This window comes from Pelodiscus sinensis, chromosome 4 (assembly GCF_052426305.1).
Source record: "Pelodiscus sinensis isolate ZL-2025 chromosome 4, ASM5242630v1, whole genome shotgun sequence".
NCBI lineage: Eukaryota > Metazoa > Chordata > Testudines > Trionychidae > Pelodiscus > Pelodiscus sinensis.
In genome coordinates this window covers 1,249,708-1,275,948 of record NC_143055.1, presented here as the reverse complement: position 1 = coordinate 1,275,948, position 26,241 = coordinate 1,249,708, and the positions used below count along the sequence as shown (strand labels likewise).

The 26,241-nt window shown below is 68.9% G+C and overlaps 1 protein-coding gene across 7 annotated transcripts in view; it reads right to left on the bottom strand.

The window, feature by feature from the left end:
- The window catches only part of RTKN (rhotekin), a 32,955-nt gene extending 7,195 nt beyond the window's left edge, over window positions 1-25,760 (bottom strand). For 2 of the 7 annotated variants that reach the window (XM_075916706.2, XM_075916707.2), the window contains exons 1-8: window positions 25,447-25,760; window positions 5,183-5,382; window positions 5,040-5,101; window positions 4,907-4,960; window positions 4,719-4,836; window positions 2,144-2,368; window positions 1,978-2,072; window positions 1,391-1,497 (exon numbers count right to left, since the gene is read on the bottom strand). In XM_075916706.2, the coding sequence (XP_075772821.2) occupies window positions 1,391-1,497; window positions 1,978-2,072; window positions 2,144-2,368; window positions 4,719-4,836; window positions 4,907-4,960; window positions 5,040-5,101; window positions 5,183-5,382; window positions 25,447-25,557 (972 nt within the window). In that variant the 5' untranslated portion in view covers window positions 25,558-25,760. Of the gene's footprint in view, window positions 1-1,390; window positions 1,498-1,977; window positions 2,073-2,143; window positions 2,369-4,718; window positions 4,837-4,906; window positions 4,961-5,039; window positions 5,102-5,182; window positions 5,383-9,663; window positions 9,830-13,882; window positions 14,225-14,778; window positions 14,935-25,446 lie in introns of those variants that run through there. The other 5 variants (XM_075916703.2, XM_075916702.2, XM_075916701.2 and 2 more) reach the window with 5 other exon arrangements.
- Between the last annotated feature and the right edge of the window lie 481 nt (window positions 25,761-26,241).

Below are 26,241 nucleotides of genomic sequence, written 5' to 3'. Positions count from 1 at the left end.
CCACCCGGGGCCGGATCGGGGCCAGCGCCCCAGGGGAGAGAGGCCCGTGTCCCAGCCCCCCACCCGGGGCCGGATCGGCGCCAGCGCCCCAGGGGAGAGAGGCCCGTGTCCCAGCCCCCCACCCGGGGCCAGATCGGCGCCAGCGCCCCAGGGGAGAGAGGCCCGTGTCCCAGCCCCCCGCACGGGGCCGGATCGGTGCCAGCGCCCCAGGGGAGAGAGGCCCGTGTCCCAGCCCCCCACCCGGGGCCGGATCGGCGCCAGCGCCCCAGGGGAGAGAGGCCCGTGTCCCATCCCCCCACCCGGGGCCGGATCGGCGCCAGCGCCCCAGGGGAGAGAGGCCCGTGTCCCAGCCCCCCACCCGGGGCCGGATCGGCGCCAGCGCCCCAGGGGAGAGAGGCCCGTGTCCCAGCCCCCCACCCGGGGCCGGATCGGCGCCAGCGCCCCAGGGGAGAGAGGCCCGTGTCCCAGCCCCCCACCCGGGGCCGGATCGGCGCCAGCGCCCCAGGGGAGAGAGGCCCGTGTCCCAGCCCCCCACCCGGGGCCGGATCGGCGCCAGCGCCCCAGGGGAGAGAGGCCCGTGTCCCAGCCCCCCACCCGGGGCCGGATCGGGGCCAGCGCCCCAGGGGAGAGAGGCCCGTGTCCCAGCCCCCCACCCGGGGCCGGATCGGCGCCAGCGCCCCAGGGGAGAGAGGCCCGTGTCCCAGCCCCCCACCCGGGGCCGGATCGGCGCCAGCGCCCCAGGGGAGAGAGGCCCGTGTCCCAGCCCCCCACCCGGGGCCGGATCGGGGCCAGCGCCCCAGGGGAGAGAGGCCCGTGTCCCAGCCCCCCACCCGGGGCCGGATCGGCGCCAGCGCCCCAGGGGAGAGAGGCCCGTGTCCCAGCCCCCCACCCGGGCCGGATCGGGGCCAGCGCCCCACAGGAGAGAGGCCCGTGTCCCAGCCCCCCACCCGGGGCCGGATCGGCGCCAGTGCCCCAGGGGAGAGAGGCCCGTGTCCCAGCCCGCCACCCGGGGCCGGATCGGGGCCAGCGCCCCACGGGAGAGAGGCCCGTGTCCCAGCCCCCCACCCGGGGCCGGATCGGGGCCAGCGCCCCAGGGGAGAGAGGCCCGTGTCCCAGCCCCCCACCCGGGGCCGGATCGGCGCCAGCGCCCCAGGGGAGAGAGGCCCGTGTCCCAGCCCCCCACCCGGGGCAGATCGGGGCCAGCGCCCCAGGGGAGAGAGGCCCGTGTCCCAGCCCCCCACCCGGGGCCGGATCGGCGCCAGTGCCCCACGGGAGAGAGGCCCGTGTCCCAGCCCCCCACCCGGGGCCAGATCGGCGCCAGCGCCCCAGGGGAGAGAGGCCCGTGTCCCAGCCCCCGGCACAGGCTCTCTGCACTGGGCGCAGAACTTGCCTGCAATGTCAAGAAGCCAGACATCATCTGCTGGGCCATGCAGTGCGGCTGGGCAGCCAGGCGGCAACACATGCTGCCGTAGAGGGGCAGCCAGAAGGAGCTTTCCTCTGGGGGCGAAAGGAGGCGTCACCGGGCTGCCCTGCCACATTCCCGTTGTGCTGCCTGTCGGCTCCACTGCCCTAGTGTCACCCTCTGGGCGTGCCTCAGTTTCCCTGGGCACTGCACCAACACCTAGCTGGGGATGGGGACTGCGGTGCAAGAGCCTCCGACGTGCACAAGGACCGACGTCCGCGGTAACTAGGGATGTGCAAGGCTAACTGGCTGCCCGGTTACCCTAAACGGGCAATGCTTACCAGATCCGGTTAACCGGTGACAGGGGAGGGGAGGCTTGAGTAGCTCCCCATCTGCTGCTCCCACGGGCAGGAGCTGTTCCGGGGGGCGGGGGACCCCGCGTTAGTCCCTTAACCATTTCAGGTGTGGGTGGCGGCAGGGCCCGGGGACTCCCCACCGCGCTGACAGGGCAGGGGCCAAGCAGCTTGCAGACCTCGCCGCAGGTGTCACCGGCCCCAGCCCCCCCACGCTCTTACCGTTGCTGGTGATGGCCAAGTCGTGGGTGCGGAAGCCGTCCTGCACCTCGGCCAGGGAGAGCACGGTGTGGGCCAGCAGGTGGTACTTGGGGCCCCTGGAAGGGGAGAGAGGGTCAGGGTCCCGCAGGCCCCAGGGGCATGGCAGTGTAGGGGGACAGGTACTCACGCCACGCTGGGGGCCGGCAGCAGGAGGGGGGTGCTCCCCCCATTACTCACGGGGCTCCCTGGGGCCCCGTCGAACGCCGCACGCAGCCGCTTCCCGGAGGAGCGTCCCAGCGAGCTGCTGAGTTTGCTGGCCAGCTTCTTGGGGGTGCTGCCGAGCACCGAGTCCTCCTCCAGCCCCGCGCTGTACAGCTCCACCTTCAACTGGAAGTCTGGGCCTGCCTCCGTGCTGGGGGGAGAGAGTCCTCACTGCCCAGCCTGGGGGGTCGGGGGAGCTTGGGCTAGTCCAGCCCAGCCTCTGCCAGCAGGGGGCGCTGTGGGGGCGGGGCAGGACACTGGCTGTGGGCGGAGCTCCCAGCTACTCCAGGCCAGCCTCTGCCAGCAGGGGGCGCTGTGGGGGCGGGGCAGGACACTGGCTGTGGGCGGAGCTCCCAGCTACTCCAGGCCAGCCTCTGCCAGCAGGGGGCGCTGTGGGGGCGGGGCAGGACACTGGCTGTGGGCGGAGCTCCCAGCTACTCCAGGCCAGCCTCTGCCAGCAGGGGGCGCTGTGGGGGCGGGGCAGGACACTGGCTGTGGGCGGAGCTCCCAGCTACTCCAGCCCAGCCTCTGCCAGCAGGGGGCGCCGTGGGGGCGGGGCAGGACACTGGCTGTGGGCGGAGCTCCCAGCTACTCCAGGCCAGCCTCTGCCAGCAGGGGGCGCCGTGGGGGCGGGGCAGGATACTGGCTGTGGGCGGAGCTCCCAGCTACTCCAGCCCAGCCTCTGCCAGCAGGGGGCGCCGTGGGGGCGGGGCAGGACACTGGCTGTGGGCGGAGCTCCCAGCTACTCCAGGCCAGCCTCTGCCAGCAGGGGGCGCCGTGGGGGCGGGGCAGGACACTGGCTGTGGGCGGAGCTCCCAGCTACTCCAGGCCAGCCTCTGCCAGCAGGGGGCGCTGTGGGGGCGGGGCAGGACACTGGCTGTGGGCGGAGCTCCCAGCTACTCCAGCCCAGCCTCTGCCAGCAGGGGGCGCCGTGGGGGCGGGGCAGGACACTGGCTGTGGGCGGAGCTCCCAGCTACTCCAGGCCAGCCTCTGCCAGCAGGGGGCGCCGTGGGGGCGGGGCAGGACACTGGCTGTGGGCGGAGCTCCCAGCTACTCCAGCCCTGCCTCTGCCAGCAGGGGGCGCCGTGGGGGCGGGGCATGACACTGGCTGTGGGCGGAGCTCCCAGCTACTCCAGCCCAGCCTCTGCCAGCAGGGGGCGCCGTGGGGGCGGGGCAGGACACTGGCTGTGGGCGGAGCTCCCAGCTACTCCAGCCCAGCCTCTGCCAGCAGGGGGCGCTGTGGGGGCGGGGCAGGATACTGGCTGTGGGCGGAGCTCCCAGCTACTCCAGCCCAGCCTCTGCCAGCAGGGGGCGCCGTGGGGGCGGGGCAGGACACTGGCTGTGGGCGGAGCTCCCAGCTACTCCAGCCCAGCCTCTGCCAGCAGGGGGCGCCGTGGGGGCGGGGCAGGACACTGGCTGTGGGCGGAGCTCCCAGCTACTCCAGCCCAGCCTCTGCCAGCAGGGGGCGCTGTGGGGGCGGGGCAGGATACTGGCTGTGGGCGGAGCTCCCAGCTACTCCAGCCCAGCCTCTGCCAGCAGGGGGCGCCGTGGGGGCGGGGCAGGACACTGGCTGTGGGCGGAGCTCCCAGCTACTCCAGCCCAGCCTCTGCCAGCAGGGGGCGCCGTGGGGGCGGGGCAGGACACTGGCTGTGGGCGGAGCTCCCAGCTACTCCAGCCCAGCCTCTGCCAGCAGGGGGCGCTGTGGGGGCGGGGCAGGATACTGGCTGTGGGCGGAGCTCCCAGCTACTCCAGGCCAGCCTCTGCCAGCAGGGGGCGCCGTGGGGGCGGGGCAGGACACTGGCTGTGGGCGGAGCTCCCAGCTACTCCAGCCCAGCCTCTGCCAGCAGGGGGCGCCGTGGGGGCGGGGCAGGACACTGGCTGTGGGCGGAGCTCCCAGCTACTCCAGCCCAGCCTCTGCCAGCAGGGGGCGCTGTGGGGGCGGGGCAGGACACTGGCTGTGGGCGGAGCTCCCAGCTACTCCAGGCCAGCCTCTGCCAGCAGGGGGCGCTGTGGGGGCGGGGCAGGATACTGGCTGTGGGCGGAGCTCCCAGCTACTCCAGGCCAGCCTCTGCCAGCAGGGGGCGCCGTGGGGGCGGGGCAGGACACTGGCTGTGGGCGGAGCTCCCAGCTACTCCAGGCCAGCCTCTGCCAGCAGGGGGCGCCGTGGGGGCGGGGCAGGACACTGGCTGTGGGCGGAGCTCCCAGCTACTCCAGCCCAGCCTCTGCCAGCAGGGGGCGCTGTGGGGGCGGGGCAGGACACTGGCTGTGGGCGGAGCTCCCAGCTACTCCAGCCCAGCCTCTGCCAGCAGGGGGCGCCGTGGGGGCGGGGCAGGACACTGGCTGTGGGCGGAGCTCCCAGCTACTCCAGGCCAGCCTCTGCCAGCAGGGGGCGCCGTGGGGGCGGGGCAGGACACTGGCTGTGGGCGGAGCTCCCAGCTACTCCAGCCCAGCCTCTGCCAGCAGGGGGCGCCGTGGGGGCGGGGCGCCGGCCGGTCACTCACAAGAGGGCTCCGTTTTCGAAGCAGATGTCGGTGAGGGTCCGGTCCACCAGCACCGTCTCGGTGTCGTAGGTCTCCACGCCGAGCTGCAGCAGGCAGAACACGGCGCAGCGGTGCAGGTCTGGGCGGCAGAGACACGGGCGTCACACGGGCCCCTGCCTGGCCAACCACCGCCCCCGCCCCACACTCACCTCCCTTGTTTTTGAAATACTCCGTGTCCTTCCACATCAAGGGGATCCGGAGATCTGGGGGAGGAGACGGCGGTGAGCCCGGGGCAGCCCTGCCCCCTTGCAGCCTGCTGCCCCCGCCGTGGGGCCCGCTTACCTGACACGCAGACCTTGCCCCGGCAGGGCAGGCGATCCTCCAGGGGGCCGGCGTCCGAGGGGCTGCAGGGAAGCACACAGCGGTGAGCCCCGCCCCGCCACACGCCCGCCCGCCCGCCCCGCCCCGCCCGGGCAGGCCCTCACCGCCGGGCCGTCCGCTGCGCCACCTGCAGCTCCTTCCTGCGCTGCAGCTCCGCCAGGCAGGCCATGATGCGGCTGTTGCAGACCAGGAGGCTCTTGGTGGCCTCGAGCGCCTGCTCCCGCTGTGTGCAGGCCGCCAGCAGCTTGCAGGCGCCTTCCCGCATCCGCACCTCATGGTCGATCTTCTTCTGCAGCTCCGTGTCCTGGGGAGATGGCAGGGGTCAGGGGGGGCTGGGCAGTGGAGCTGAGGGGGGGAATGGGGGCAGAGCCAGTGGGAGGTATGGAGTCAATGAGGGCAGGGCTAGCGGAGCTGTGGGGTCAGTGGGGCAGGGCTAGGGGAGCTGTGAGGCGGGGCTCATAGAGCTGTGGGGTCAGTGGGGCTGTGGGGTGAGGCTAGCGGGGCTGTGGGGCAGGGCAAGCAGAGCTGTGGAGTTAGTGGGGGAGGGCTAGCAGAGCTGTGGGACGGGGGTCACAGAGCTGTGGGGTCAGTGGGGCAGGGCTAGCTTAGCTGTGGGGCGGGGCTCACGGAGCTGTGGGGTCAGTGGGGCAGGGCTAGCTTAGCTGTGGGGCGGGGCTCACGGAGCTGTGGGATCAGTAGGGCAGGGCTAGCAGAGCTGTGAGGCAGGGCTAGGGAGCTGTGGGGTCAGTGGGGCAGGGCTAGCAGAGCTGTGGGGCAGGGCTAGGGGAGCTGTGGGGTCAGTGGGGCAGGGCTAGCAGAGCTGTGAGGCAGGGCTAGGGGAGCTGTGGGGTCAGTGGGGCAGGGCTAGCAGAGCTGTGAGGCAGGGCTAGGGGAGCTGTGGGGTCAGTGGGGCAGGGCTAGCAGAGCTGTGAGGCGGGGCTCACGGAGCTGTGGGGTCAGTGGGGCAGGGCTAGCAGAGCTGTGAGGCGGGGCTCACGGAGCTGTGGGGTCAGTGGGGCAGGGCTAGCAGAGCTGTGGGGCAGGACTAGGGGAGCTGTGGGGTCAGTGGGGCAGGGCTAGCAGAGCTGTGAGGCGGGGCTCACGGAGCTGTGGGGTCAGTGGGGCAGGGCTAGGGGAGCTGTGGGGCAGGGCTAGCAGAGCTGTGGGGCAGGGCTAGGGGAGCTGTGGGGTCAGTGGGGCAGGGCTAGGGGAGCTGTGGGGCAGGGCTAGGGGAGCTGTGGGGTCAGTGGGGCAGGGCTAGGGGAGCTGTGGGGCAGGGCTAGCAGAGCTGTGGGGTCAGTGGGGCAGGGCTAGGGGAGCTGTGGGGCAGGGCTAGTGGAGCTGTGAGGCGGGGCTAACTGAGCTGAGGGGTCAGTGGGGCCAATGGGGTGAGAACTCAGGGAGGGACTCAGCACAGCACCGGGGTGCCGCCTGGCAGAGACAGCGACGGGCATGGCTGGCATGAGGGGCGCCCTGAGAGACTCGGGCACAGGCCTCGCCCCCCGGAGGCAGCCTGTACAGGGCCCCCCGCCCCTCTCGGAGCTGAGCAGGCCCAGGCCACCCCACCCAGGCACACAGCAGGAACTCGGGGAAGCACATGGGGAGCCAGCCTGGGCTCCCTGGACACGGGGCGGGTGCAAAGCCAGAGGGAAGGGGGATTCCACGCCCAGGCTCCCGGGCACAGGGGTCAGGGAGGAATCCGCCTACGGGGCGTCTGTCACGTGGCAGCAGATCTCCCCGTGGCAGGGGCCGGGCCGGGCCGGGGAGATGCCAGGGAGGGCGGCCATAGGGATGGAGTCGGTCTGGGAAAGGGGCAGCCCTGAAGCTGGCGCCCGAGGGGGGAGCCGGCACGAGGGCCGGGCACCAGCAGCCGGGTGTCTAAGGGAGCCGGGCTAGCCGGCGAAGCCCCAGGACAGAGGAGCGGCCCAAGGGGTGAGAGGGGTCTCGTGGCTCGCTGGGTCGGGCCCAGGCCTGGGCTGAGCAGCAGCGGTGCAGGAAAGGGGGGGCCGCAGCACCCCAGCCTTGGCTTCCAGGGGCTCAGCCCCCCGCTCTGCCCCCTGCCCCAGTGCCCAGGGCGTCCGCCAGGCTCACAGCAGCGTCCAGGCCGCGGGCGTCTGGCTCCAGCGTCCCACCGTTGGACCCAGTCGAATTCCCCCGGCCGGCCCGAGGGGCCGTGCTCAGCCCTGGCCCCCAGGCGGGTCCCTACCACGTGGCACCGCGTGACCCCTGAGCCTGTCCCTGACAGACCGACCCGAGGCCCACGCCGAGGCAGGGCACCAACCTGCCCCCCCGGCCCACACCCGATGGGCGGCAGCTGGGAACTGCAGCGGAGCTAGGGCAGGGGGCCGTGCAGCAGGGACCCCCTCCCCCGAGCAGCAGGGCACCCCAGGCTGGGGGGGTCATATGGGACTACGGGTCCCATCACTGGGGTGCACTGGGCTAGGGGGTCCATTGGGCTGCACGTGCCCTGCCCAGCCTGCAGCAGTGGGGGAGCCACCTGCCTCTTGCAGCCCTATGGCCATAGATGGGGCCTGGGAGCGGCACGGGCAGGTCAGATCTTGCCCTGTGCCAGACAGACGACTAGACGGGACCCACGGGAAGGTGCGTGGGACAGACGAGTTCATAAACGCATCCTAGTGCACAGCGGAAAACATAATCCCAGCCACGCGTGCAAAGGGACGGGCACTAATTTAGCTGTAAGCTCGAGAGCTGGGAGTCACTGTGGAGAGATCTCAGAGCATCCGCTCCTGGGCAGCGGCCGTCGGAACAGCAAACTGCACGTTGGGAGTCATTAAAGAGGGATGGAGAATCTCTTCTTGCCTCCATAAATCCATGGCACACCCACATCTGGAATCCTGCGTACAGATGTGGTCTCCTCACCTCAAAAAAGATATTTTGGCCTTGGAAAAGGTTCAGAAAAGGGCAACTACAATGCTGAGGGGTTTGGAACGGGTCCCATATGAGGAAAGGCTAAAAAGACGGGGACTTCTCAGCTTAGAAAAGAGGAGACACGGGGGATAGGACAGAGGTCTATAAAATCACGACTGGCGTGGAAAAAGCAAATAAGGAAAAGTGATTTACATATTCCCACAATATAAGAACTAGGGGCCACCAAACGACATTAATAGGCAGCAGGTTTAAAACAAACCAAAGGAAGCTTTTCTCCATGCAGCGCACAGTCAACCTGTGGAACTCCTCGCCACAAGACGTGGTGAAGACCAGGACTAACAGGGTTCAAAAGAGCTAGACAGATTCAAGGACAGGTCCATCGATGGTATTGGCAGGGCTGGGTCCCTGGCCTCTCTCTGTCAGAGGCAGGGAGTGGGCAATAGGGGAGGGCTCACTGGATGAGTCCCTGTCCTGTTCAGTCCCTCTGGGGCACTGGCCACTGTCGGCCGACAGGACGCTGGGCTGGACGGACCTTTGGTCTGACCCCGTCTGGCTGCTCTTACGTAGACCAGTCCCCCCCTCCCGACTTGCCCCTTGTTCACAAGGTCCTGGGCACCCCAATGCCAAGCTCTAGTGCCAAGCCCCTGCCCCCTGCCAGCAGGACGGGGCGGACGAATTTCCCTCTTTACAAAGCTCGCGCTGCCTCGAGGGGACTAGCGGTTTGCCAAGCCGGCGTCCGTGCCCCTCTCAGCAGGCCCTGGGCAACCTGGGTCCAGAGCCCCCCCGCTTCACGTCGCAAGGGGCTGGAGGGGTCTAGACGCTGCCCAGCCCCATGGCACCGAGCGCTCCAGAGACGACCCCGCCCCACAGCGCCAGGGGACAGCAGCCCCTTGGAGTGAGGAGCAGAATCCCCAGAGCCCCCCCTCCCTACGGCCACTCCCCCCGCGCTCTCTGCGGCCCGCGCAGGGCGGCAGCACAAAGGCTCCCAGGGCCGAGCTGTTCTTAGGAGAGAGCAGCCCAGACAGGCCAGCAGCGAGGTCCGGAGGCTGCAGGCAGGGCGAGCTCACCCCCTCCACGTGTTTACTCTGGAGCCTAGTGTGACCATCCCGTCCCAGCCCTGTCAGCTCCTGCCCTGCAGGTCACACCAGCCCCCCTTTGGGACACGGTGCCGGCTAGGGTGGGGGCATGGGGATGCCATCAACTCTGGGGGGATTTCGGGGGGAGTTCAAGCGCCTACATTTCAAGTCTCCCCATCGTTGTCGAAGGAAATCAGCCCTCCCGGGAGCCTTGTGGGGGCTGCACTGAGACGAGCCTCCCCTGGCCGGTCTGGTCCCTCCAGCACAGGACACGGCGACCGCCTCCCAGGGCAGCGCTGCCCTCCGCAGCTCCCGGGGCCGGGCCGGACACTGCCCACGACATGCAGCGCCCAGGCACCCCTCCCTGCCCCGCTGCAAGCTGAGCCCGCGTCGCCAGCCAGGGCAGAGCTGCCCCCGCCCTCATGCTGGGGGGAAGGGCTGGCCAGACGCTCCCCCAGCCCCGCCCCATGGAGCCCGGAGGGGCATTGGTGCCCGTGCCCCAGATCTCCCGGGCCACGCCCCCCAGCCCAGCCTGCCCCTCGGGGTCTCGCCCCCCCAAAGGCCACCAGCCCGGCTCCCTCCTGCCAGCATCTCTGTGGGCCCCGGCCCCGGGCACTCACGCTGCCGCTCCTGCCGCTGTCCATGCTGGGCGCTGCCCGCCGGCTCCCTCAGCCGCGGGCCCCCCCCGGGCCAGCCCCCCGGCCCATGGCCTCGCGGGCAGCGCCGCAGCTGCGGCAGGGCTGGGGACAGCTGAGCGGGGGGTTGGCAGGAGCCGTTTCCTGGCAGCTCCAAGGCTGAGCCGGCGGCTCCAGGATTCACACCGCGGAGAGCACGGAGGAAGCGGTGACATCACCGGCGGCTATAAATAGCAAGGGGGAGGCAGCTGCACTGGCGCGGGGGATGGACAGATGCCGCCTTTCCCCGGTGGGGGGCCCGGCCGCTGCCCCCCACCCCGGCTCAGGAGCCTGCGGGGGACGGAAGGGGGTTGGGCACCCAAAGGGACCCTGGCAGGGCAGGCTCCATTGGGGGCACAGGCCGGCCAGGGGAGCGCGTGGGAAGCGGGGTGGGGGCTCGGCCCTTGTGGGGTGGGGCAGGCTGAGCCAGTCGCTGTGTGGCCAGAGCGATTAGCAGGCAATTTGCTAATAGGATTGCTGGGTAAATCCTGCACGGGCCGGCCAGGCGCTGGCTCCACCCCCCAGCAAGACAGCTCAGCGGGGGCACAGGGCTGGCTGGTCGCGGGTTCAAACCCTGCCCCAGCTGGACCCTGACCCAGACTGCCCCCCCGGCTGGGGCAGGACACAGGTGCCAAGTCTCTAGCCTGGGCTGTCCAGCCAAGCGTGCCCCAGGGGCTCCCCGAAGCCGGACACGGGGAGGCCACACGCAGCCCCCGGCTCCTGGCCATGGAGGGGCTCCCTGTGCTGCGCCCCACCCTGGGCATGCTGAGCAGGCGGGGCCGAGAGGGGAGGAGACAGGACGGGGGCAGGGCCAAGGGAGGAGGAGACAGGGCGGGCGGGGCCGAGGGGGGGAGGAGACCGGGCGGGCGGGGCCGAGGGGGGGAGGAGGAGAATGGGCAGGCGGGGCCGAGGGGGGGAGGAGGAGACCGGGCGGGCGGGGCCGAGGGGGGGGAGGAGGAGAATGGGCAGGCGGGGCCGAGGGGGGGAGGAGGAGACCGGGCGGGCGGGGCCGAGAGGCGGGAGGAGGAGACCGGGCGGGCGGGGCCGAGGGGGGGAGGAGGAGACCGGGCGGGCGGGGCCGAGGGGGGGAGGAGGAGACCGGGCGGGCGGGGCCGAGGGGGGGAGGAGGAGACCGGGCGGGCGGGGCCGAGGGGGGGGAGGAGGAGACCGGGCGGGCGGGGCCGAGGGGGGGGAGGAGGAGACCGGGCGGGCGGGGCCGAGGGGGGGGAGGAGGAGACCGGGCGGGCGGGGCCGAGGGGGGGAGGAGGAGACCGGGCGGGCGGGGCCGAGGGGGGGAGGAGGAGACCGGGCGGGCGGGGCCGAGGGGGGGAGGAGGAGACCGGGCGGGCGGGGCCGAGGGGGGGAGGAGGAGACCGGGCGGGCGGGGCCGAGGGGGGGAGGAGGAGACCGGGCGGGCGGGGCCGAGGGGGGGAGGAGGAGACCGGGCGGGCGGGGCCGAGGGGGGGAGGAGGAGACCGGGCGGGCGGGGCCGAGGGGGGGGAGGAGGAGACCGGGCGGGCGGGGCCGAGGGGGGGGAGGAGGAGACCGGGCGGGCGGGGCCGAGGGGGGGGAGGAGGAGACCGGGCGGGCGGGGCCGAGGGGGGGAGGAGGAGACCGGGCGGGCGGGGCCGAGGGGGGGAGGAGGAGACAGGGCGGGCGGGGCCGAGGGGGGGGAGGAGGAGACCGGGCGGGCGGGGCCGAGGGGGGGGAGGAGGAGACCGGGCGGGCGGGGCCGAGGGGGGGAGGAGGAGACCGGGCAGGCGGGGCCGAAGGGGGGAGGAGACCGGGCGGGCGGGGCCGAGGGGGGGGAGGAGGAGACCGGGCGGGCGGGGCAGGGAACTGAACTCAGGACCTGCCAGTGCCCGAGAGCCCTGCAGAGCGGGGCAGTGCCCGCGGCGCGAAGAGCCTGGCATGGCCAGGGGCCAATGGGGGCAAGGAAGGGTCTAGGCTTAGGGGTCCCAGGCCACAGGGAGAGTTTTCCTATCCTGCTGCTCCTGGGCTGGGGAACAGCGCCAGGCCCGTGGCCACGGCGCCGCCGGGGCTGGGCACGTGGGGCCGTGTGCCCCCGGCAGGCAGAACAGGGCCCAGCGCGCACTGGCACCCCCGGAACCCGGCCCACGGCTGCTCTTGCCACTGGGCCCCGCTGCCTCCCCAGGCCCCTTCGCAGGCAGCCACGACCTGCCACGTGGAAACGTGCAGCCGCTCAGGGAGCCCTCAGCCAGGACGCCCTGCGCGGGAGAAAGCAGCGTCCAGCCCCAGCCACTGGCTGCTACGGCCCCCCTGCACCGGGCCCAGGCGGACAACAGGCCCCACGTCACAGTGGGTCACAGCAGAGCTCATAAACCACCCCCCCCCCGAGCTAGCGACAGACCCCAGGAGTCCTGGCTCCCAGCCCCAGCCTGCCAATGAGCCACTGCCCAGCTCGGGGTGCCCGGACCCAGCTGGGTGCCCCGTGGCTCTGTGCTCTCCCAGGGCCTAGGGCACCGCTCACCCACCAGGCCGGGATCTACTGGCAGGTCTTGGACAGGGAGCCGGACACTTCAGCTGCCCCTCCCCCATTGCTGTGCGTCTCCTGCCCTGTGCCTGGGAGCTGCCCCCGCCTGCTCCCCCTTGCTGGGAAGGGCGGGGGGGGCTGATGTCAGGGTGCCCCTCTTCCATCCTGTATCCAGTCGCCATAGAACGCGGGGGCACAACAGGGCTGGGATGGAGGGGGTTTGCTGGCTGCTTTGGAGAGTGGAGCAGGGCCAGGGCAGGGGGGAGCCTGCCTCAGCCCCCCTGCACCCCCACCCAAGAGCCTCCTGGGGTAAGCAGTGTCCAGCTGGAGCCTGCATCCTGAACCCCTGCCCCAGTCATGAACCCCCTACTGTACCCCCCATCCTAGCCGAGCCCCCCGAGCCAAACTCCCCTACAGAGCCTGTACCCTGAACCCCCTCCTGCACCCCACCCCCTGCCCAAGCCGAGCCCCCCCGAGCCAAACGCCCCTACAGAGCCTGTACCCTGAACCCCCTCCTGCACCCCACCCCCTGTCCTAGCCGAGCCCCCCGAGCCAAACTCCCCTACAGAGCCTGTACCCTGAACCCCCTCCTGCCCCCCACCCCCTGTCCAAGCCGAGCCCCCCGAGCCAAACTCCCCTACAGAGCCTGTACCCTGAACCCCCTCCTGCACCCCACCCCCTGCCCAAGCCGAGCCCCCCGAGCCAAACTCCCCTACAGAGCCTGTACCCTGAACCCCCTCCTGCACCCCACCCCCTGTCCAAGCCGAGCCCCCCGAGCCAAATGCCCCTACAGAGCCTGTACCCTGAACCCCCTCCTGCACCCCACCCCCTGCCCAAGCCGAGCCCCCCGAGCCAAACTCCCCTACAGAGCCTGTACCCTGAACCCCCTCCTGCCCCAGGCTCAGATCAGAGCAACTACAAATCCCTTAAGCGGAGCCTGCCCCCAACCTCTCCCCTGCCTGAGGAAGGGGAGGGAGGAGGGGCGGGGCCCTGGAGCAGGGGCACAGGGAGGTGGGGCAGGGGTTCGGGTGCGAGGTGGATCCTGGATTGCTCTTCAATTCAAAGAAGTGACCTCGTGCTTAAAAAGGTTGGAGATGGCTGGGCCAGGCTGAGACTACAACTCCCAGCATGCACCGCTCCTGCCAGCACCAACTAGCCCATGCCACCCACCGGCAAATAGGGTGGCCCAGCTCCTGTGCCAGGCCCTCCCGAGGCGCCCGCCCTCCACGCGTGTGCCCTCGTGCCCGACCCCTCCCACCAGCCCTGCCCACGCCCACATGCAGCCCTGCCCGGCGCAGCGCCGTGGAGCCAGGCCAGCTGGTCCCCCAGCCAGCGCCCCACACGCATTGTAGGGCGCACGGCCACCGCCCCGGGGAGCGAGCCCGTCTAGCCCCCAGAGCCACGCCGGAATCCCTCCCCAAGCCGCTCGCTCCAGCGCCCCAGCCTGGGCACCGGCTGCCTGCAGCCAGGGGGGGCACTGCCCCCACACTGCCCCAGCAGCCAAGCGCCCTGGGCACAACCACGCACCGAGACCCCCCAAAGCAAAGCAGGCTGGCCCCTGACGCCACGAGCCTGGGCCCCGACAGGCCCCAGGTTCCCAGGAGGGGCCCGTGGCGAGTCGCCCTGCGCAGGCTGGTGCTGCAGGAAGCCTGGCTGGGGCCGGGACCCTACCTGCAGGCTCAGCGCGATCTGCCGGATGTACAGCATGTTGAGGTCCTCCAGGATCCGCAGCCTGTCCTGCATCTCTGCAGCATCCGCAGGAGCCAGGCCCAGCCCCGGCCCCGTCACTGGGGGGCCCGAGGGCGCCTGCTCGCCGGGGCACAGCCACAGCCCATGTCTGCCCTGTCTCCTGCCGTCCCCTGCCTGGTGCCCGCCCGGCCAAGCGCCCCAGCACGGGGCCCCCCGATCTCACCCAGCGCAGCCTCTGCCGAGCAGGGGCCCGTGGGCAGGTCGCTGCCACCCTTGCCCCGGGCTCTCTCCGTCAGCGGATTCCAGCCCCCGGCCACAGCCCAGCTGTGAAGAGAAAAGGCCCATTCATCCCAGCCCCGTAACGCACATTTCCCTCCCACAGAACAAGCAGCCAGTGTGCAGGGCGACAGCCCCCCACTGTAACCCCGGGCCTGGTGGCAGGGCGAATGATGGGCATGCCCTTCAACCCCAGCTCTGTGTTAGGGGGCTGGGCAGCGCCCCCCAACCCACAGCCAGTGCCCAGGGGGGCGGGGCTCAGGGCAGCGCCCCCCAACCCGCAGCCAGTGCCCAGAGGGGCGGGGCTCAGGGCAGCGCCCCCCAACCCGCAGCCAGTGCCCAGAGGGGCGGGGCTCAGGGCAGCGCCCCCCAACCCGCAGCCAGTGCCCAGAGGGGCGGGGCTCAGGGCAGCGCCCCCCAACCCGCAGCCAGTGCCCAGAGGGGCGGGGCTCAGGGCAGCGCCCCCCAACCCGCAGCCAGGGCCCGACCCCAGAGCACCCCGCACCCCTTCCATGGGGGCAGCGCGGGGCTCGGGCGGGAGAGGCTGTAGCTGGCGCTGCCCCGCAGCGGATCCAGCCACGGGCACAACCCGCGCCCGTTACCTTCGGCCTCCTGCAGGCGCCGGCTGCCCCTGCCCGGCTCCCCCCCGCCCAGCCGGGAGCCCGGCCGCCTCCGCCCCCCGCCCGGCTCGGGTTACAGGGGCGGCCCCTCCACGCCGGGCTGCGGGGCGGGCCAGAGCCGCGCTGGCTCCAGCGGCCCGGAGCCGCCCCTCACTCGGGCCTCTGTCCTCGCGGGGCGGGCTCCGGGGCCCGTGGGCACCCCACTCTGCCCAGCCCAGCTGCAAGGGGGCGGCTGGAGCCCACGGGGATGGGCAGGGAGCGGCTGGGCGCCGGGCTCCCTAGGCACGTGGAGCAGCCTGAGCTGCTTTCTCCGCCCGGGCCCGGCAGGGGGCTCCCGGCCCGGGCCGGCCTCGCCCGGGGCTCCCCCTGCCGGTGCAGAGCGGCCTCGCACGGCCCGCCTGAGCCACGCGGCCGCTGCGTGGCGGAGAGGGGGGAGCGCTGCATGGAGCCCCCCCTCCTCGGCCTGCCGCGACCCCCAGGTGGGGAGAGGCCGAGTGGGGAGAGAGGGCTGGGGCAGAGCCCCAGCGAGATCTGTGCCTGGCGCCCCCTCCAGCCGCACCCCACCTACGTGCGCCGGGCAGGCCGGGGAGCCATGGAACTCAGGAGCAGCCCCCCAGCAAGACAAGGGAGCCGGAGAGAGACCCCCTGAGCGCAAGGCCCAGTCCCCACCGCTCGCCTTCCCAGCAGGACAGACGGCTCCACCTGGGAAGCTTCCCCCAAGAACTTTCAAAGCCCCCAAATGAGACGCCCCCCAAGGTGACTCTCCTGCCAGGCAGCCCCAAACCCTGCCCCCGATGACGCCCCCAACCTCACCAATAACACTCAGCACCCAGACGCCCCTCCCCCACTTCCAGGTGATGCCATGGGGGGGTATCGGTTAACTGTTCACATCCCTAGAGCGAGCCTGTTCGCGGGCAGGTGCAGAACGAGGAGCAATGGGCTCAGTTTCCTGAACATTAGGACAATCGATTCCCCTAGACGGGCGGGGAAGCGCTGGGTTGGGTGGGGGGAGAGGGGACTCTCCAGCCCTAGACCTGCTGAGTCCCAGCTTGACACAGCCCTGGCTGGGTCAATTGAGGTGGGGCCGGTCCTGCTTTGGCTGGCAGGCATGGAGTCCAACCCCCTGAGGTCTCATCCAACCCTAGGTTTCTATGACGAGTCAGAAGCTAAACCCTGCTGAGGAAATGGAAAGAAGCATAAACTCTGGCAAATGGAGTGTAAAAAATATAATTAGGAAGGCAGAACAAGGGAAGAACAGTGAGCTAAAGACAAAAAGTCAGAGCAAAAAAGAAACCAACCAACCACATTTAAAGTCCATCAGAAGCAGGAAGCTGCTAAACAACCAATGGGAGCCCTGGCCGATCGAGATGCCAAAGGGCACTCAAAGACCATCGGGCCATGGCGGAGAAGCTCAATGAATTCTTTGTATCCGTCTTCACAGCTGAGGAGATTGGGGAGATTCCCACACCAGAGCCAGTCTTTTAGGGTGACAAATCTGAGGAAAAGCAACAAGGAGTCCTGTGGCACCTTAGAGACTAACAGAAGTGTTGCAGCATAAGCTTTCGAGGGCAAAGACCCACTTCAGCAGATGCATGTAGTGGAAATTTCCACAGGCAGCTATAAATATGCAGGCCAGAATGAGGCTAGAGATAAGGAGGTTAATTCAGTCAAGGAGGGTGAGGCCCACTTCTAGCAGATGATCTGGAAGTGTGAACACCAAAAGAGGAGAAATTGCTTTTGTAGTTGGCCAGCCATTCACAGTCTTTGTTTAATCCTAAAATGATGGTGTCAAATTTGCAGATGAACTGTAGCTCAGCAGTTTCTTTTTGAAGTCTGGTCTTGAAGTTTTTGTGCTGCAGGATGGCTCCCTTTAGATCTGCTAGTGTGTGTCCAGGAAGATGGAAGTGTTCCCCTACAGGGTTTTGTAATTACCATTCCTGATATCTGATTTGTGTCCAGTTATTCTTGTACGTGTTCTTTTCCTTACGTAAAAGAATAAATGCAGATCCAGACTAACACGGCTATCCCTCTGATACTTGAAATCTGAGGAATTGTCCCAGACTGAGGGGTTATTAGAGGAGGTTTTGGAACAAATTAATAAACTGAACAGTGACGAGTCCCCGGGACCAGATGGCATCACCCAAGAGTTCAAAGAACTCAAACGGGAAATTGCTGAACTATTAACTATGGTTTGTAACCTGTCCTTTAAATTAGCTTCTGTACCTAATGACTGGAGGGTGCTAATTTGACATGAATTTTTAAAGGGGCTCCAGAAGTGATCCAGGCAATTACAGGCTGATAACTCGAACTTTAGTACCGGGCCAATTGGTTTAAACTATAGTCAAGAATGAAATTGTCAGACACATGCATGAACTTGGGGTGTGTTCTCTAGACTGGCAAGATTTTGCACAAAAGCGGCCGTTTTGGCGCAAAAACTTGCCAGCTGTCTACACTGGCCGCTTGAATTTGTGCAAGAGCATTGACTTTGTAATGTACAAAATCAGTGCTTCTTGTGCAAATACTTCCATGCTCCCGCTCGGGAAAAAGCCCTCTTGTGCAAGAATACTTGTGCAAGAGGGCCAGTGCAGACAGGGAAGAACTGTTTTGCACAAAAAAGCCCCGATGGCTAAAATGGCGATGTGACGGCGCGTTGGGGTGCCACACTAATCTACTGGACTTCTTTGAGGGGATCAACAAGCATGTAGACAAGGGGGATCCCGTGGATTTAGTGTACCTAGATTTCCAGAAAGCCTTTGACAAGGTCCCTCACCAAAGGCTCTTAAGCAAAGTAAGTTAGAGAAATGGTCAGAGGTAAACAGGATGAGGTTTAATAAAGAGAAATGCAAAGTGCTCCACTTAGGAAGGAACAATCAGTTCCATACATACAAGATGGGAAGCGACTGTCTAGGAAGGAGCATGGCGGAAAGGGATCTAGGGGTCATAGTGGACCACAAGTTGAATATGAGCCAACAGTGTGATGCTGTTGCAAAAAAAGCAAATATGATTCTAGGTTGTATCAACAGGTGTGTTGTAAGCAAAACTCGTGAAGTCATTCTGCCGCTCTACTCTGCACTAGTTAGGCCTCAGCTGGAGTACTGTGTCCAGTTCTGGGCGCCACATTTCAAGAAAGATGTGGAGAAATTGGAAAGGGTACAGAGAAGAGCGACAAGAATGATTAAAGGTCTAGAGAACATGACCTATGAAGCCAGGCTTCATGAACTGGGCTTGTTTAGTTTGGAAAAAAGAAGATTAAGGGGGGACATGATAGCGGTTTTCAAATATCTAAAAGGGTGTCACAAGGAGGAAGGAGAAAATTTGTTCCTCTTGGTTTCTGAGGACAGGACAAGGAGTAATGGGCTTAAAGTGCAGCAGGGGAGGTTTAGATTGGACATTAGGAAAAAATTCCTAACTGTCAGGGTGGTCAAATATTGGAATAAATTGCCAAGGGAGGTGGTGGAATCTCCCTCTCTGGAGATATTTAAGAACAGGTTAGATAGACATCTGTCAGGGATGGTGTAGACGGAGCTTGGTCCTGCCTTGAGGGCAGGGGGCTGGACTCGATGACCTCTCGAGGTCCCTTCCAGTCCTATGATTCTGTGATAAGTTGTCCTGGGATAAGAGGGAAGGTCCTTTCCTGGGTTGCTGAAACAAAAGTCAGGACCATGCAGCACTGTAAAGACTAACAAGATGGTTTATTAGGTGATGAGCTTTCGTGGGCCAGACCCACTTCCTCAGATCAAATAGTGGAAGAAAATTGGCATGACCATTATATACCAAAGGGTACAATCATAAAAAGTGAACACACATAAAATTGACAAATCAGATTTTAGAACAGAGGGAGGTTGAGGGGGGAGGTTAGTGTCTGTGAGATAATGATATTAGGGGTGATAACTGGGGAAGCTAATTAGCATCTTTGTTAAGGCCCATTCGTAAAGTGTCAAATTTAAGCCTGAATGACAGTTCTGAGGCTTCCCTTTGTAGTCTGCTGTTAAAGTCTCTTTGAAGCAGGATACATGTAATAAGGGCATTGAGACAATGCCCAGTCTGGCAGAAATGGCAAGAGACTGTCAGGGGTGGGTTGGTAACGGGTTAAAAGACGGGAAACAAAGGGTAGGTAAACATGATCAATTTCAGACTGGAGAGAGGTAACTAGTGGGGTCCCCCAGGATCGGTGCTGGGACCAGTCCTAGACAACATTCATAAATGATCTGGAAGAAAAGGTGAGCGGTGAGGTGGCAAAATTTGCAGATGATCCCAAACTGCTCAAGATCCTCCAGTCCCAAGCAGACTGCCAAGAGCTACCAAAGAACCTCCCCAACCTGCGTGACTGGAGAACAAAGTGGCAGGTGAAATCTGTGTTGAGAAATGCAAAGCACTGCGCATAAGAAAGCAACCCCCGCTGCATGTCTGACACGACGGGCCTACATTAGCCGATCCCACACGAGGGACCTGGGAGCCAGTGTGGAGAGGTCTGAAAACAGCCCCTCCGTGGGCAGCGCTTGTCAAGAAAGTGAACAGACTGTTGGGAATCATGAAGAAAGGGACAGCAAATAAGCCAGAGACTCTCTTATTGCCTCCGCACAGCCCCACGGCAGGGTCATATGCTGAGTGCTGTGCGGATGTGCTCACCCCGGCTCAGAAATGAGATGCTGGAATTGGAAAAGGTGCGGAAAAGGGCAACAACACGATTAAGGGTGTGGAACAGCTTCCACGTAGGAGAGATGAGAAAGACGGGGACTTTTCAGCTTGGAAAAGGGGAGCCTAAGGGGGATATGATGGAGGTCTAAAGAATCGTGGCTGGCGTGGAGACAGTGAATAAGGAAGTGCCGTTCACTCCTTTCCATAACACAAGAGGTGCCAGATTTAAAAAAAACAAAGGGAAGTACACAGCGCACAGTCAACCTGTGGAACTCCTCGCCAGAGGATGCTGTAAAGATCAGGACTTCAACAGGGTTCAAAAAACCCTAGATAAATGCATGGAGGTTTGGTCCATCAACGGCGATTCGCCAGGCTGGGCAGGGAGGGTGTCCCTGGCCTCTGTTTGTCAGGGGCTGGGAATGGGGGACAGGGGAGGGACCCCTGTGCTGTCCAGTCCCTCTGGGCACCGGGCACTGGCCACTGTTGGCTGACAGGACCTTTGGTCTGACTTAATATGGCCATTCCTATGAGGGGCCCTGATTTAGTGCTCACCCCAAAATACCATGTCTGATTGACTGTGGCCATTTAGCCTGTCTCAAAGGGCTGGGCTGTTCCCTGGGCTGTGGAGCATTCGGGGGCTGGAAATGGGGGGTGCAGCACCCCCTGGCTCAAAGGAGTTTCCATCCACAGGGTTTACAGTTCGGTTCAGTGGGCCCCTGCTGAGCTAGGCCCCCTCCGGCAGTGGGAGCAGCCCGGGGGGGGGTAGCAGGGCCCTCGGCAGGGGGCGCTGGGCCCAGGTGTGAGCCGGCCAGTCCCAGCCTTGCCCTGGGCTGCGCAGGGGGATTCCCAGCTCCAGAGAGAAAAGCACCTTTGTTCCACCTGGGCGGGAAGCTGCCCTGGGAGAGGAGCAGGCAGGGGCAGGGATGGAGGAGGAGCTGGCTGGCGTTAACCCTTTCCATGCCCGGGGCTGGGGCTGGCACAAGACTCCCTGGGGATCCTGCAGCAGGAAGGGGAGAAGCTGGGACCCAGCAGCCCGGCCCCCCCGTGTGCCCCCAGCCCCAGGGATGGGGCCGGTCCTCGGCCCAGCAGGGTCATTCGGCCGGCCGGAGCTGCTGGGTGCCCAGCGCTGGGCGGATGGAAGAATCCAGCCAGCGCCCCTCGGGAGATGGACTGACCGGCGGCTCCCGCACTCAGAGCCCGGGGCAGAGCAGGCCTGCGCCCATCCCAGAGCACCCCCGCCACCAGCCCCCACAGGCCCAGACACCCCCCCCAGCCTGGCAACACAGAGGCGGGGGCAGCAGACGAGATGCCTGGGGCCCAGCTGGGAGCTAGTGGCGTCTGCAGCCGGTCGGGGCCCCAGGGCCACACGCTCTTGCTAACAGGGACGGGAAGGGAAGTGGGGGGCAGACGGCTCCTCCCTGCTGACCCGCTTCTGCCCGTAACCCGGCAGCCCCCAGCCCTGGACTTCACTGCAGAGGACCCACGGCTCGCTGCGGCCGGGGCGACGGCCAGCGGGCACTGCCAGCGGGGCAGGGGGTCGGGGTGGGGGCACTGCCAGCGGGGCAGGGGGTCGGGGTGGGGGCCCTGCCAGCGGGGCAGGGGGTCGGGGTAGGGGCCCTGCCAGCGGGGCAGGGGGTCGGGGTAGGGGCCCTGCCAGCGGGGCAGGGGGTCGGGGTAGGGGCACTGCCAGCGGGGCAGGGGGTCGGGGTAGGGGCCCTGCCAGCGGGGCAGGGGGTCGGGGTGGGGGCCCTGCCAGCGGGGCAGGGGGTCGGGGTGGGGGCCCTGCCAGCGGGGCAGGGGGTCGGGGTGGGGGCCCTGCCAGCGGGGCAGGGGGTCGGGGTGGGGGCCCTGCCAGCGGGGCAGGGGGTCGGGGTGGGGGCCCTGCCAGCGGGGCAGGGGGTCGGGGTGGGGGCACTGCCAGGGGGGCAGGGGGTCGGGGTAGGGGCACTGCCAGCGGGGCAGGGGGTCGGGGTAGGGGCCCTGCCAGCGGGGCAGGGGGTCGGGGTAGGGGCCCTGCCAGCGGGGCAGGGGGTCGGGGTGGGGGCACTGCCAGCGGGGCAGAGGGTCGAGGTGGGGGCACTGCCAGCGGGGCAGGGGGTCGGGGTGGGGGCACTGCCAGCGGGGCAGGGGGTCGGGGTAGGGGCACTGCCAGCGGGGCAGGGGGTCGGGGTAGGGGCACTGCCAGCGGGGCAGGGGGTCGGGGTAGGGGCACTGCCAGCGGGGCAGGGGGTCGGGGTAGGGGCACTGCCAGCGGGGCAGGGGGTCGGGGTGGGGGCCCTGCCAGCGGGGCAGGGGGTCGGGGTGGGGGCCCTGCCAGCGGGGCAGGGGGTCGGGGTAGGGGCCCTGCCAGCGGGGCAGGGGGTCGGGGTAGGGGCCCTGCCAGCGGGGCAGGGGGTCGGGGTAGGGGCCCTGCCAGCGGGGCAGGGGGTCGGGGTAGGGGCCCTGCCAGCGGGGCAGGGGGTCGGGGTAGGGGCACTGCCAGGGGGGCAGGGGGTCGGGGTAGGGGCACTGCCAGCGGGGCAGGGGGTCGGGGTAGGGGCACTGCCAGCGGGGCAGGGGGTCGAGGTAGGGGCACTGCCAGCGGGGCAGGGGGTCGGGGTGGGGGCACTGCCAGCGGGGCAGGGGGTCGGGGTAGGGGCACTGCCAGCGGGGCAGGGGGTCGGGGTAGGGGCACTGCCAGCGGGGCAGGGGGTCGGGGTAGGGGCACTGCCAGCGGGGCAGGGGGTCGGGGTAGGGGCACTGCCAGCGGGGCAGGGGGTCGGGGTAGGGGCACTGCCAGGGGGGCAGGGGGTCGGGGTAGGGGCACTGCCAGCGGGGCAGGGGGTCGGGGTAGGGGCACTGCCAGCGGGGCAGGGGGTCGGGGTAGGGGCACTGCCAGCGGGGCAGGGGGTCGGGGTGGGGGCACTGCCAGCGGGGTAGGGGGTCGGGGTGGGGGCCCTGCCAGCGGGGCAGGGGGTCGGGGTAGGGGCACTGCCAGCGGGGCAGGGGGTCGGGGTAGGGGCACTGCCAGCGGGGCAGGGGGTCGGGGTAGGGGCACTGCCAGCGGGGCAGGGGGTCGGGGTAGGGGCACTGCCAGCGGGGCAGGGGGTCGGGGTAGGGGCACTGCCAGCGGGGCAGGGGGTCGGGGTAGGGGCACTGCCAGCGGGGCAGGGGGTCGGGGTAGGGGCACTGCCAGCGGGGTAGGGGGTCGGGGTGGGGGCCCTGCCAGCGGGGCAGGGGGTCGGGGTGGGGGCCCTGCCAGCGGGGCAGGGGGTCGGGGTGGGGGCCCTGCCAGCGGGGCAGGGGGTCGGGGTAGGGGCACTGCCAGCGGGGCAGGGGGTCGGGGTAGGGGCACTGCCAGCGGGGCAGGGGGTCGGGGTAGGGGCACTGCCAGGGGGGCAGGGGGTCGGGGTAGGGGCACTGCCAGCGGGGCAGGGGGTCGGGGTAGGGGCACTGCCAGCGGGGCAGGGGGTCGGGGTAGGGGCACTGCCAGCGGGGTAGGGGGTCGGGGTGGGGGCCCTGCCAGCGGGGCAGGGGGTCGGGGTGGGGGCACTGCCAGCGGGGCAGGGGTCGGGGTAGGGGCACTGCCAGCGGGGCAGGGGGTCGGGGTAGGGGCACTGCCAGCGGGGCAGGGGGTCGGGGTGGGGGCCCTGCCAGCGGGGCAGGGGGTCGGGGTGGGGGCCCTGCCAGCGGGGCAGGGGGTCGGGGTAGGGGCACTGCCAGCGGGGCAGGGGGTCGGGGTGGGGGCACTGCCAGCGGGGTAGGGGGTCGGGGTGGGGGCCCTGCCAGCGGGGCAGGGGTCGGGGTAGGGGCACTGCCAGCGGGGCAGGGGGTCGGGGTGGGGGCACTGCCAGCGGGGCAGGGGGTCGGGGTGGGGGCACTGCCAGCGGGGTAGGGGGTCGGGGTGGGGGCCCTGCCAGCGGGGCAGGGGTCGGGGTAGGGGCACTGCCAGCGGGGCAGGGGGTCGGGGTGGGGGCACTGCCAGCGGGGCAGGGGGTCGGGGTGGGGGCACTGCCAGCGGGGCAGGGGGTCGGGGTGGGGGCACTGCCAGCGGGGTAGGGGGTCGGGGTGGGGGCCCTGCCAGCGGGGCAGGGGTCGGGGTAGGGGCACTGCCAGCGGGGCAGGGGGTCGGGGTGGGGGCACTGCCAGGGGGGCAGGGGGTCGGGGTGGGGGCACTGCCAGGGGGGCAGGGGGTCGGGGTGGGGGCACTGCCAGCGGGGCAGGGGGTCGGGGTAGGGGCACTGCCAGCCCCTTCCCAGCGGGCACCCCCAGCCTGGCTGCCAATGGTCACCCCCAACCCGGCTCCCAGCAGGCACCCAGCCCCTCCCCAGCGGGCACCCCCAGCCCCTCCCCAGCGGGCACCCCCAGCCCAGCTGCCTTGTTCCCTCTCAGAGCAAGTCAGTGGCCTGGAAGCCTGTGGGGACACCAGTGCTCAGGCCCTATGGCCAAGGCCTGACGAGCTCCTGGCAGTCCAGGGCCGGCCTTACCATGGGCCCACTGAGGCCGCCCCAGGTGCCCGACGGGGGCACTAGGCCCAGGGTGTAGAACACTGTCTGCCGGGCCTGTGCAGGTGGCTGAGCAGCCCCGAGGGGAGTGGACCAGGAAGGAGGCAGAATCGAGACCTTGCAAAGTGCTGGCCCAAGCCAGGGGGCATTTGAGCTCCCCGCCTCAGATGCCAAAATGTTGAGGGGCCTGGAAATCCCCAGGGGCCGGAGCCTCTCCACGGGCAGGGCAGACCCCCATGCTGCAGCGCTAAAGGGGGGGCTGTGGGGCAGGGCTGGGGGCTCTGTAGGGGGCACAGCCCCCCATGCTGCAGCACTAAAGGGGGGGCTGTGGGGCAGGGCTGGGGGCTCTGTAGGGGGCACGGCCCCCCATGCTGCAGCGCTAAAGGGGGGGCTGTGGGGCAGGGCTGGGGGCTCTGTAGGGGGCACAGCCCCCCATGCTGCAGCACTAAAGGGGGGGCTGTGGGGCAGGGCTGGGGGCTCTGTAGGGGGCACGGCCCCCCATGCTGCAGCGCTAAAAGGGGGGGCTGTGGGGCAGGGCTGGGGGCTCTGTAGGGGGCACGGCCCCCCATGCTGCAGCGCTAAAAGGGGGGGCTGTGGGGCAGGGCTGGGGGCTCTGTAGGGGGCACAGCCCCCCATGCTGCAGCGCTAAAAGGGGGGGCTGTGGGGCAGGGCTGGGGGCTCTGTAGGGGGCACGGCCCCCCATGCTGCAGCGCTAAAAGGGGGGGCTGTGGGGCAGGGCTGGGGGCTCTGTAGGGGGCACAGCCCCCCATGCTGCAGCGCTAAAAGGGGGGGCTGTGGGGCAGGGCTGGGGGCTCTGTAGGGGGCACGGCCCCCCATGCTGCAGCGCTAAAAGGGGGGGCTGTGGGGCAGGGCTGGGGGCTCTGTAGGGGGCACAGCCCCCCATGCTGCAGCGCTAAAAGGGGGGGCTGTGGGGCAGGGCTGGGGGCTCTGTAGGGGGCATGGCCCCCCATGCTGCAGCGCTAAAAGGGGGGGCTGTGGGGCAGGGCTGGGGGCTCTGTAGGGGGCACAGCCCCCCATGCTGCAGCGCTAAAAGGGGGGGCTGTGGGGCAGGGCTGGGGGCTCTGTAGGGGGCACAGCCCCCCATGCTGCAGCGCTAAAGGGGGGGCTGTGGGGCAGGGCTGGGGGCTCTGTAGGGGGCACAGCCCCCCATGCTGCAGCACTAAAGGGGGGGCTGTGGGGCAGGGCTGGGGGCTCTGAAGGGGGCACAGCCCCCCATGCTGCAGCGCTAGAGGGCGCTGTGGGGCAGGGCTGGGAGCGCTCTCCATTGGCAGGGCCGACCCCCAAGCCGCAGCGCTGCCCCAGGGGTCGAGTTGTCCCGCCGCCCGCAGCGCGGTTTCCCCGGGCTCGCCTCTGCCAGCTCCACCCTAGAGGTGGCTGCACCGCGCGCCCTTGGGGATCCGCGCCGGTCCCCGCTGCCCACCCCCAGCGAGTCCCGGGCCGCGGCGCGGGCGCAGGTGAGGGCGGAGGCAGCGAGGGATCGGGCTGGGCGGGAGGGGCCGGGTCCTACCTGGGGGGTGTCCTCGAGGAGGCTGAGCCTGAAGCGGCCCCTCCGGATCTCCATCTCCAGGGCCGAGCCCCGCGCCACGGTCACCCTGCTCCGCTGGTTCCGGCAGAACATCCTCGGCCCAAGGTCTGGGGCGGGCAGAGCCCTGAGCTCCGGGCTGCACCCCGCAGCGGCTGGGCGGGAGCCTGCTCCCCCGGCCGGTCCGGTTCGGATTCACCGCCCCGGCCGGACCCGTCCCGATCCCGATCCCGATCCCGGGTCCCAAGGGAAGTTCCCCTCTCGGCTCCAAACTTCGAGTCAGACTCCGCCCCCGGCCCCGGGCGGCACCTGGCGGGGCTGAGCGGCGCTGCAGCCCGAACCGAACCGGGCCTGGGCGGCACCTGGCGGGGCTGAGCGGCGCTGCAGCCCGAACCGAACCGGGCCTGGGCGGCACCTGGCGGGGCTGAGCGGCGCTGCAGCCCGAACCGAACCGGGCCTGGGCGGCACCTGGCGGGGCTGAGCGGCGCTGCAGCCCGAACCGAACCGGGCCCGGGCGGCGCTGCAGTCCGAACCGAACCGGCTATTTAGGACCAGGAAGAACCACCCAGGGCCTCCCCTGGCGCGGAGACCTGCTGGGCTGAATCCCTGGGGGGGTGACTCTGCACCAGAACCCACTGGGCGGCCGAGGCTCCTGCCAGTGCAGAGCTGGGCGGGGGGCACTGAGGCCGAGAGCTGGCAGGAGCCTCGTGGCACTGCCAGGCCTGGAGAGGGACAAAGGGACAGTGTGAGAGGCACATGGAGCCTGGCAGCAGGGCAGGG